Raw genomic sequence first — 12,245 nt, 5'->3', positions numbered from 1 at the left:
CTGCTGACACCACCAACACTGCTCCCAGCAGAAATTCCCGGGGCCGGGAGCTCTGACAGCCATGTCCTTTTCCATCTCTCAATCACTCTACCAATATTAATTCCCTAATTTAGCCCCTGGCAGAGATCCTCACCTTACCCACGGAGAAACTGAGGCTGGGGGAGGGAGAAGCCATTTGTCTCCATGTAATGAGCTGGAAGCCGGATCCAGGATTGCCCCAGCTCACAGGATGAGTGTCCCTGCTCCTGATCCAAAGCTTTCTATTGTAAAACACAATACTATGATTTATTGTTATCATTACTATTATTATTATTAATCAGCTCTGAAATGGAGACCAGGTTTTCCTGGAGTCCAGATCCTGGCTGTCTAGGGGACACCAAGCCCCCAACACCTCCCACTGCCAGCACTCCATATCCCAATGCCAGAGAGAGCGTCGGGAACAACCAAGGGAGAACAAACAACTGCGGATGGCGGCGGGATGAGCCCGGAGAGACAGCAATGGGGTGACTGGAACTCAGGGCCACCGACCCCAGGAACTACCATAGAGAGAGGTGCAGGCAGGGAGAGCTGGGAACGCCAGGAACCGCAGGCAGGGAAAGCTGGGAGCTGGTCCAAGGCGAAGGTCACTCGTGGCGATGAGTGTTAGGAATGCCAGCACTGGCTGGGCTGGATGCTGCCTCCGGAGCACACACCTTGCAGCAGAAGGTGATCCCTGTTCCCAAACCTGTTCCCAATCCTCCCAATTCAGCCTTAAATCCAACCTCACGGCGCCAGGAGCGATGCCAGGCTGTGGAGTGGGGAACGATCCCAATGTTCCACTCGGTACCCCCCCGGCTCCGGCCAAACCAATCCCTGCGACCCCACGGAGATCCAATGGAGACAGCATTGGATGGGGCCTGGAGCCAGAAGCCATTTCCATTCCAAACAGCCCTGGATTCTGTGCTGGAAACAAACGGGAGCACCATTTTGACCAGCATTGCAGCCGGAGCTGGTGCCAGAATTCCTGTGTGCTGGTGCTGTATCTGACAGCGCCTGGACAACAATGGGACAGTCCCCGGGACATGACACAGCCCCCACCCTAAAACAGGGATCCTGGGAGCAGGGAGCTCACACAGGGGCGGGAGAGTGGCTGGACACACAGACAGAGGGAATTCCAGTTACAGGGTTTGAAGCAGTTTTTTTTAAAATGCAGGAAAATGGTGGAAGGGCAGGAAAAAGCGGAGCAGAACAACGGGAAAAATGAAACATCCAAACACCAGGAGGGAGGGAAACTCTCCAGGAGAGCATCTTCTCCAGCAGCACCTCTCCCACCTCCCACCCCACTCCCCTGGATGTTCCACTTGACTGCTCTGAGAACGGGATGAAATTTGGGAAAAGCCCCTTTGGAAGGGCCGGCACATCGGCTCAGGCTCGGGCGGCTCCGGTACCATGTCGGGTGAAAATAAAGCACAGTTTGTGGGAGAAATGCGAGAAGAAGGGTCAGTGAGCAAACCAGGAAGGTTTGTGGGATGGGAAACAAGAAAGGCATGGATGTAGGAAAAGCTGGGATGAAGCAGGAGAGGGGTTGAGAAGGGGTCCCTTGGGTTTCAGGGAAAAGGGAAAATAGCGACGCTTCAGTAACGCCGATGCATCAAATTAAAGCACTGACCATTCCAAAATAACCTTGGGATAAAAACACCCATCCCAGAACAGGGCCATGCCACCAGCACAGCGTGGGGACGGACAGATGGAAACGGACACACGGACACGGCCCAGGCGGCTCCACCATCCCGACCCGGCATCGCCCCGGATCCGTCGGGGCTGTCCCGGCATTCCCGGTCCTTCGGAAGCCAAGTACCCCCGGCCCCCCCTCCCCGTCCCGGGGGGCTCTGCCCCGCGTTTTTCCACTCAATTTCCTTCCCGAGTCGGCAGGAGATAAATCCCTCTGCCGAGGCAGGCGGCCGGAACGGCAAAGCCAGCGGTGCCAAGTTTAATAAGCAACCCTGATCGAGAATCCAGATAATAATTGGGATTATCGAGCCGGCTGGAAAAGAGCTTCCTCGGCTCCTGATGGCACCAGCACCCAGCACGGGGGGACAGTGACATCCACGGGGTCCCCAGCGGGACCGGGACACTGACGGGAGACCGGGATGCAGCCTGGATGCTGCCGAGGAGCAGCATTCATATTAATTTAGTATTAAAATAAAATCAAAATAATAACCCCCTCTTTGGACGCTCTATCTGCGGCACGAGGGGCCCTGTGCCCCCCAGATCCCACGGGAACCCCCCAGGGGGTCCAACTCCATCCCCACCTCCACAGGAGCATCCCCACATCCCGGGTTGTGGGGGGCGGACGCGGAGCCGGCGCCGTCCCAGCGCCCGCGGAGAAGCTCAGCCGCCGGAATAATCCCGTCGCGGTTGGATTTTGTGCAGGGCACGAGGTCCAGGGGCTTTCTTCCTCAGTGGAAACAGGATTGGAAAAGGAAAGAATTGGGATTTTTCGAGTTCTCTACAGGGTCAGGCTGATTTGATTTTACTGCAAATATAAACAGGGCTTTTGATAAATAGAAAAAATAAGACAGTCTAAATAAAACCCCCCTAGAAGACACAGCACGGAATCCGGAATCCTGGCAGGAATAGCTGCAGCCGGGCTGAGTGCTCCGAATATTTGTATTTGCTGTCTAAACACTTTATCTCTTTCCCAGCACATGGGTGAGTTTTGCTCCCGTGTAATGTTCAAGGAAAAATAAACCGAGACGGATAATTCCTCCTCTTCTGCAAGGGGAGAAAAAAAAAAAATCCAACAAAACTTGGTTGCACGGGGGGGAAACAGCAAAATATTTCCAGGGAAATTCGGCTGAATGCCAAGGAAACAGATATAGGAGACAACTGGGATGTGGTGGGAGGAGGAAGAAGCTGGGGATGGAATGGGGCTTCCCCATTCTGGGTCACTAAAAACCTGTATTCCCGTTTATTCCCGCTTTTTCCCCCCGAAGTCAATGGCGCTGGGAATCGGAGCCAGGAGAGGTCTGGATTTGACACAAAAAATCCGAAATCCAAGGTTGGGCTCCTGGGGGATTTCGGGGAGGGTGGGGAAGGAGCTGAAATAAAAACCCCATTCCTGCAGTCAAATAAAGAGGGGCCGAGCGATGGTTTGGAACTCCGGGGATCCTGGGAGCGCTTCGGCAGCGCGGTGGGAATACCAGCGGTGGGAATGCCGGTGATGGGAATACTGATGGTGGGAATACCAGCGGTGGGAATATCGGCGGTGGGAATACCGGTGGTGGGAATACCGGTGGTGGGAATGGCGGGGGTGGGAATACTGATGGTGGGAATGCTGGTGGTGGGAATACCAATGCCAGCAGACTCCCTGCCACACCCACGGGGAGCAGCAGCTCCGGGTGCGGTGCCGGGCGGGTGTTCGGTGGGACCGACACGGCGCGGGCAGTGCCGGCGTCTGTGCCGTGTGTGCCCGGGGTCACGGCTCCAGGGAAAACTGGGAAATCCCACAAAACAAGGCCGGGCCGGGGGGAAATGTCAACGAAAGCACAAAACTGGCAGGTTGGGAAGAGCTGATGTGCTGAGGGAGCGCAGGGATGTACCCGTGGGATCCCACCACGGCACAGGTGTATCCACAGGATCCCACCACGGCACAGGTGTATCCACAGGATCCCACCACAGCACAGGCGTATCCCACGGGATCCCACCGCGGTATAGGTGTATCCTACGGGATCCCACCAGAGCACAGGTGCATCCCATGGGATCCCACCATGGCACAGCTGTATCCCACAGGATCCCACCATGGTACAGCTGTATCCCACAGGATCCCACCAGAGTACAGGTGTATCCCACAGGATCCCACCATGGCACAGCTGTATCCCACAGGATCCCACCATGGTACAGCTGTATCCCACAGGATCCCACCAGAGCACAGGTGCATCCCATGGGATCCCACCATGGCACAGCTGTATCCCACAGGATCCCACCATGGTACAGCTGTATCCCACGGGATCCCACCAGAGTACAGGTGTATCCCACAGGATCCCACCATGGCACAGCTGTATCCCACGGGATCCCACCAGAGTACAGGTGCATCCCATGGGATCCCACCATGGCACAGCCCCACCAGGACATGGCTCAGCCCTGTGGTCCTCCCTCCCCCAGGAGCGGCACCGCTCTCTGCTCCTCCGCTCCACTGCGCCTTGGGAAGGAAAAATTTAAAAGGGGGAGGAATTGAAAAAGGAAATGGAGCCTAAATCCCTGTTTCTGAATCCCTCTCCCTCCGTGAATGACCCAAAGGAAAATGTTGAATGGATCCGAGCGGGACCGGGAACGGGAGCACAGGTCCTGCTGCCGATTGGCTTCACCAGACCAAGCGCAATCAATCCCGGGATTTGCCGCAGCCGGAGATCGATCCATGGGCAAGCTGGGCAGGACAGGGGTGACCCCAAAACTGGGGGTCCAGCTCAGTACCTCTCCTGCCTCCACAATTCCATCCCCTTGGACGGGCTCACTCGGGGACCCCTCCCTGCCCCAGGCACCAGAACTCATTCCCCCATCTTCACTATTATTCCAGTGAATTTTCCTCCTTTGGAATATTTTTCCCCACTGTTGTTGCTTTGAGTGCCTCGTCCCCCTCTGAATTTTGGGCCCCCCCAGTCCTGTGTGGGGACACAAAGGCAGGCTTCAATCAGAGCGGGGCAGAGGCGGGGGGGCCTTCCCAATCCCTTTGGAGAAGGATCCTCTTTTCCCCCCAACACGTTCTGTGGCTTTGCCATCCAGCACACGGAGGAGCCACAGGAGCTGCCACCACCCTGAGGGACACACACGATCCCAGGGGCAGAGACAGGATCTGGAGTGTGGAACCCAAAGTTCTGCTCCATGTCCCATGGGGGAGGAGGACCCTCCTTGACACTGCCTGGCTCCCTCCAGCCCAAGTGGTGAACCCCATTCAGGGATCAGGGCTCATCCTAGCCTCTTGCTGGGATGGGATAAGGTCAAGAGGGAAGGGGAAGCACAGCAGGATTTATCTGGCACACGGACGGGATGAGCTTTGAGGAGCACTGGCTGAAGTCACTTCCAAAATGAAGGATGTGCCCTGAAGGTGACACATCCCAGACAGGGTTGGGGGGGAGGCATCACACCAAGGAAAACACTGGGAATGCTCCCGGGCTTTGTGCCCAGCACCAGCTCAGCCCCACCTGGACAAAATCCACGGGGTATTCCTTTCTCCCTGGGTTTAGTGCCCATTATGGGAATTTTGGCAAAGTCATTTCCCAGCCACCCTTTGGGACGAAGCTCCAGGGCCATGGATCTCCCCACTGCCAAACCCAACGGGGGATCCCGGGGGGAGAGGTGACCCTGGCAGTGACCCCGCTGGTGACCCTGGCGGTGACCCCAGCCCTGCCCTCACCCCTTGAGCACAGCCCCTCCAGTCCCCCCCCACAGCCCCCACTCCCGGTCGGCTTTTGAGCCGGGAGCCTCATTAGGAGGTAATTAGCTGCGGAACAATGGGAAGCTCTTTAGCAGCCCAGGCACAGCGGCAGCAACAAGCCAAGGGGGAGCGAGGGAGGAGAAATAAATAAATAACAACACTGTGACCACCAGGGAACAGGCTGGGAAGGAGCTGGGACACGGGCTCCATCCCACTGCCTGCTCTCAGCCTCGGCCCTTCCCAGATTTCCTGCTGGGATCAAACCAGCCCTGGCACATCACACACCCCACAGGCACCAGCCCCCCAGCACAGCTCCCACCCAGCGGGTGGGAACAGCGACGGGACCCCCAAATCCGGCATCCAGGGGGAGGGTGGGGCTGGTGGCAAAGAGTCTGTGTCCACACAGAACACCCCCAAACGCAGCCCCGGCTCTGGGGTGTCCCTGAGGTGCCTCCAGAATTCACTTGGCAAAGCCAAAGCGGCCGCAGTGGCCACCGGCTCACCCTGGTGCTTCTCCAGCTCCTCAGGATCATGGACTCGTTTGGGTTGGAAAAGAGCTCCAAGACCATCGAGTCCAAGTGATGATCCAAGGGACTCTCAGAGTGGCACTGTCCTACACCCACAGAGCCCAAACCAGGGCTGGTCCTGCTCTTGGGATGATGCTCCAGGTAGAGGGAAGCAGCCAGACACTGGGATGAGCGTTGGGTGGTGGTAAAGGGGGAAAAGGAATTTAAACCCCTTTTAGGGGTTGAAGGTAACAGCACCCCGAGCTGCTCACCTTCCATAAATCCCATTAAATCCAAGGAAGCAGGGCAGGATCTCTGCCCCAAGTGGGGAAAAACATCTCGGATCAAAACGGAGCCTCAAAAATCATGATTAATATCTAACACAAAAGAACCGAAATTGTCACCATCAGGAACGAGGAGCTATTTAAGGAACAATTGCTGCAATTTTCCAGCCAACCCAGCAGCTGAACCTTGTCAGGCACAGGCAGGTACAGCTCCAGCCACGGCACGTGGGACGGACACAGCCGGACAGACAGACAAACCTGTGCCTAGAGCCAGGTAAACCCACACCCAGGTATATCCCAGAGTGCCCAGGTAGGAATTCCAGGTGAATGTCACACAAGGGTGGCACAGCCACGCACGGAGGAACACGGAGGGTGTTTGGCACTGGATTATTTGTGTGTGTAAAGTGTATTTATGTGGGGGGCCCTATAAACACCCACACCTATACAGAAACAGAGATACACAAATATAATACATATATGTACATAAATACATATGTATATAAATATGTGTGTATTTCTATACACAGCAGCACTTTTGAAGCTTTCCAGGGGACCCGAGGGCATCTCTCACCCCCTGGACCGTTCCCATTCCCCACCCTCTGTGTGTCCCCCCCACCGGGACACCCCGGGACACACGGGGGGTCCCGGGGAGCGTCCGACCCTCCGGCAGCTCCGCTCGCCCCCAGCCCATCCTCGCATTAGGATGCGGCGCATGGTCGGCATTTGGATACCAAATGTGCAACCAGCAGGGAATGTAATTGCGGTCCCTGGAAAGGGACAGGCGGAGACGGAGACGGGCACGGAGAGAGAATCCTGTCAGCGACGCCGGCCCGGTGGTGTCTGCTCTCCATTAACCACTCGCCGCAGCCCTGGGCTGGTGAGGAATAGCTAACACGGCTTAACGGGCTGGAAAAGAGGGGTGGGAAGGGCTGGGAGTGATCTCGGCACAAAGGGAGAGCGGAGCGAGGAAAACTAAAAGAGCAGGAATTGCGCAGGATGCGGCCGAGCGCCGGCACACCCCAACACCCAGCACCGCCCCGGCACCTCCAGAGGGGACCCGGCCCGATGGAGACACGGGAACAACCCCAGTGCCAGGCTTAAAATTCCCATTAAAATCGCTCCAAAGGGGGAATAGGGTGTGTTTCCTCCAGAGGCTGGTGCAGACCCCGGTGTGATGCCCCTGGGAGTGGGGAGGGACACACAGGGATGGGGGTGACCCCAAAGGTCCCAGCCAGATTTGGGACATGGAGGTTTTGGGATCCAGCTCCACTTCAGGGCTGACCCAAAGAGCCCCAGCACAGAGACATGGGTGGGCTCCCCCCGAGCTGAGCCCTCCCACTCGGCCACCGCTCGCCAGCACCAGATTCCCCTGCAGAAAACACCACGGCATCCTCTGGGCTCCCTCGATGGAGAGGTGGCACATGCAGCCGCCCTCGGCCTGGCCACAGCCCCTTGTGACACACGGGTGGGCGAGTTGGCTCTGGCCTGGGTGGTCAGTGGGTCATGGCCACGGCCACATCTCCCCTGGCCGCAGCCACCGTGCTCTGGGCTCTTGGACAAAGCAGCAGCCACTGGGGCTGCAGAGATGGGAGATGGGAACACAGGAAAAAAGGGGTACAAAATCTGATGGGATGAGGAGCACAATCCAAACCCATCCCATCCCCCCTGTGGCCTGGGCCCCTCGCCCCCCAAAGTCCTGCTCTGGCACCATCGCTGGCCCTGAGCATCACCTGGCTCTGCAAATCCCTCTGCTAGAAACCATTTCTCCGGTTCCCGATCCCGGGATTGGGGAGTGCAGAGGAGCAGAACAGAAATCCCAGCTGTGCTCACAAACCACACCGAAAAATAATACAGAAATCAGCAAAGAACCGTTCGGAGGCAGCGCCGTGACCTCGGCGTTAAACCAGGCCACGGGCACGATCCCGCCCGGACACAGGGACCTGTGCCATAAAGAGGGGAAGGAAAAGCCTCGGCACTTTGCACCCTCCCGCTTGGGTACAGGCACACGGCAGCGATGGTTGCAGGAACACCGACCGGCATTCGGGAATGACGATTCCCTGCCCGTCACCCGGCTGTCGGCAGCGCAGGGGACGGGAACAAATCCCAAACCCTCCATCCTTCCTTGGTCTTCCAGGGGTTTCCAGAACAGTCTTGGGGTTGTAGGTCAGGATCCCAGGACTGGGGACCCTCTGAGGACAGGTCTCTCCTTCCCACAGACCTTTCCCCCCCGTAGCGCAGAGGTTTTCCCGGATCCCTGTTTTTTTGCCGCACGATGGGATGTAGGGCACCGAGACCCATCCTAAACCTGCTGCGGCACGGGGGGCAACGGGGGCCAAAACTGGAGACCCCCCAGTCTGGGTGATGGTGGGTGCTCCGGGACATCGGGCTCGAGCCTCTGCACCTCATTGGATCCCAAGGCAAGTCCACCCCGGAATCCCGCGGGCGAGCGGCTCCCGCACCACCAGCCGGAAAACACGGAGTGACGGCGGGAAGAGCCCTGCCTGCTGTGCCGGACCCCTGCCCACCGTGATGGACCCCTGCCCACGGTGCCAGACCCCTGCCCACGGTGCCAGACCCCTGCCCACGGTGCCAGGTCCGGCCCCACAGTCCCGCCCCAGACACCAACACCGGCACCAACGACTGGCCCGGCCACGGCCAACGGATCCACACCCGGAGACTGACCATCGGCAGCCCCCGAATGTGCCACGGAGCAAAAATCCCCAGTTCCACACGGCACCGAAACAGCCCGTTATTATATAATTCTACGTTCGCCCTCCTTCGTTTTCTCCCAGATAACCCGGGAGTTCCAGCCAGCCAAACCTCTGCCCAACGCGTCCGTACAAAATCGTTTAAAAATAAAAATAAACCTGTAAATCCACAGCGAGTGGTTAAATCTCTCCCCAGAACAGGGAAATTGCAGCATCCCGAGGTACCACTTATTTTTAATTTAGCCCCAATTATGAAATATAGAATTATTCTAATCTGGGCAAATCATATCGACCATGAGATTTATTCCTGTCTTTTATAAAATATAGATTGCTGTATAAACCTGAGGAAAAATATTTAGCGGCAGAGCAGGTCTGTGGGTTCAAACAGGGCATTTTAACCTTGGGTTTTTTCCCCCTTTTTTTTTTGATCCCTTTTGATTTCCCCTTTATTAAATGAGGGGTGAGGGGGGAGGGAGAGAAAGAAAACGAGGGACCAGAAAAATCATAAATATGTTTTTCTTCATTTTTAAGAATGAGACAGTCTCGTAGTAACTCCAGAGACAAAATAAACCCACCGCTGGGTTCGAAAAAGGGAATAAGCAGGAAACTCAATGGCAATTTCAATCTTTGCAACCCCCTAATAAATTGCCTCGAATTCCGAGAGCCGAAGGCGCGGGCGGGGAGCGCTGGCGACACGGGGCGCTCCCACATTGGGGGAATTTGGGTCACATCCCGGAGCCAGGCGCTGCGGACGTGCTGCTGAACCCACCAGCCATTGTCTGCTCTTCCCTCCCAGCCCCTCGCGCTTCCTCCGCTCCATTTTACTCTTCCCCCCCTCGAAAATATTTTCCCTGCCAATAGCGGATTTAGAAAAAAATACTATATATATATATATATATATATATATATATGTGGAATAATGATCCACCATGTATTTCTGAGGATAAATTCTCGGCGGCGCCTACGAGGGGGCGAAAGGGACGGAGGCGACGCCATCGCCGCTGCCGGGTCCCGGGACGCCCATTACCCAACGACCAAGGGGCTACTTTTGGCTGTCGACACCACAGGGGAACCCTTGGGTGCCACATCCCAGCCAGAGGAACCTTTGGGTGCCAAACCCCAACTGCAGGAAACCTCTGGGTGCCAAATCCCAGCCACAGGCACCCTTGGGTGCCAAATCCCAGCCACCGCCCCGACCACCCTCGTCCCTGGGAGTTTGACCGGGGGGGGCCCCTCACACACGTTTGGCATTTGGGAGAACAAAAGAAAAGAGCCCAAAGTGTGGGAGCTGGGGAGCACCAGGAGCCGAAACCAAAAACTTCGCAATGGGTAAAAAAAAAAAAAAAAAAAAAAAATAAAATTATAATTCCCTGGCTCTTACAATCCCCCACAAAAATGTGAGGGAGATAATAAAATCCATATGCACCACGGGCGGCCCGTGGCAGAGGCACCACCGCCACGGCACCGCCGCCTCGGCACAAAGGGATGGGCTTGCCCCAATTTCGGGGCGGCGTGAGGGGCATGAGTGGGTCCCCCCAAGGGGACGTGTGGAGGTTGGGTGGACACTGGTGCTGGTGAGGGGTCCTCGGCCCCGGGTGTGTCCCACCGGCTCCGGGCACCAAAACACAGCCGGGAACTTTATCAACAGCACTGGTGCCATCGAGGGAGAGAAGGTGCCACCGAGGGTCCCCTCCCGGAGCTCCCACCGCAGCAGGGGATGAGCCAGAGGAGCCACCTTGCCTTGCTGGGAACGAGGACCAGGCCACACCGTGGCCTCTCCTCGTGCAGGGACAGAGGGGGACAAAGAACCCCCCGTTTGACCCAGAAAACGGAGCAGCCCAAAGCTGGAGGCCTTGGGGGCAGCGGCACCCACTGAGCACCCACAGAGCTCATCCCCCACTGCTGCCAGGGATGCTGCCAGGGTTGGGAGAACTTGGAGGAATTGGGGGGAAAATGAGGGTTCAGTGGTTGGTTCTTAATTTTTTTTGTCTTTTACAAGTGTCCCCACAAATGAGCCCGTTCAGGCCCCGTGGGGTGTCCCTGCAGGGTGGGTGGAAGGTCCCGGGGGGTCCCAACCACCTGAGCATTCCCGGAGCAGAATGCCTCCCACTTCCAACTTGCCAGCAGTTTTTGGTTCCTCAACATTATGAACAAAGAAATACGACAGAAACAAAACTCTCACCCCCCAAAAAAAACGCTGGGGGAGAAAGAATACACAGAAAAATTATAATTCCAAACTGGAGCAGGGAAACGAAGCCAACTGGGGAGATTGCACTTCCAGGATGGGAATGACCCGGGAGCAGTGGGGTCGGGTACCCCCAGCCCCACACCCTCACCCCCCTCGAGCCCCCCAGGTCTCCCCCCAGGCCCGTTTTGCCGTTTCCCCCCCAAATCGTTTTTTCCGACCCCCCCCGCGGCCGCACCCGCCGCTTTGGGTAGATTTCGGGGTGGGTTTTTTTTCGCAGAAGCTTCATCCTGGGAGAGGGACGGGGGTGGCGGGGGGAGGAACTTGAACTTCCCCGAAGTTGGGCGCGGAGGGGCCGGGGGGGCCGATCCGCAGCGCCCGCCGCCCGCTCCCCCCGCCGCCCCCGGGAACGCGCCCCGCGATGCTCCCGGCGCTGCCGCAGCCCCCGGGGACGGTCCGCCCGGGGCCCCGCGGGAACTTTCGGGCGAGGGACCCCCGGGGACCGCCCCCCCCTCCCCGGGGCCGCCCAGCCCGTTCACCGGAGCCCACCGGGGGTCGGAGCGGGACCCGACCCGCCACGGGCGGCGGCGGCCGCTGTCACCGGGTGCGTGCGGGGGGGAAACACCGACTGGAACTCGGGCGCCGCGACCGCCCCCGCCGCCCCCCTCCGCCTCACCTGGGGTTGCTCCGGTTCCAGTAGACGGCGAACCGGTCCGAGATAACTTTCCCGGTCTCGTCGGTCCAGACGCAGACGCCGAGGAGCGCGGCGAGCAGCGCGGCCGCCCCGCAGCGCACCATCGTCCCGGCGGGCGGCGGGCGCGGCTCCGGCCGCTTCACGGGGCGGCGGGGCCCTGGGGCCGGCCGGGGGCGGCGGGCGGGCGGCGGGCGGCGGCGGGCGAGCGCCCAGCCCTCACCATCGCCCGCGGCCCCGGGCGCCGTCAGCGGGGGGACTCGGGGGCGGCCGCGGTGCGGCGGCGCCGGGGCAGCCGCATCCCGCGCGCGGGCGGCGGGGACCGGCCGGTTCCCGCGGCGCCCCGGGGATCGCCCCGGCACCGGGAACCTTCCCCCCGCCCGCCCCCCCCGCCGCGCCCAACTTCGGCCAAGTTCCTCCGAAGCCCCGCGGCGCCGCCGCCGCCGCCGCCGCCGCCG

At 58.7% G+C, this 12,245-nt stretch overlaps 1 protein-coding gene across 1 annotated transcript in view; it reads right to left on the bottom strand.

The window, feature by feature from the left end:
- EFNA2 (ephrin A2) overlaps positions 1–11,937 on the bottom strand; it is a 38,040-nt gene extending 26,103 nt beyond the window's left edge. Inside the window, exon 1 of the mRNA XM_032712369.1 lies at positions 11,773–11,937. Coding sequence (XP_032568260.1) covers positions 11,773–11,894 — 122 coding nt within the window. The 5' untranslated portion in view covers positions 11,895–11,937. The remainder of the gene's footprint in view (positions 1–11,772) is intronic.
- Positions 11,938–12,245: the final 308 nt, after the last annotated feature.

The sequence above is a fragment of the Chiroxiphia lanceolata genome, chromosome 27 (genome assembly GCF_009829145.1).
Source record: "Chiroxiphia lanceolata isolate bChiLan1 chromosome 27, bChiLan1.pri, whole genome shotgun sequence".
Lineage (NCBI taxonomy): Eukaryota > Metazoa > Chordata > Aves > Passeriformes > Pipridae > Chiroxiphia > Chiroxiphia lanceolata.
Note: the sequence above shows the minus strand (reverse complement) of the source record. Positions and strands in the feature narration are given on the sequence as shown.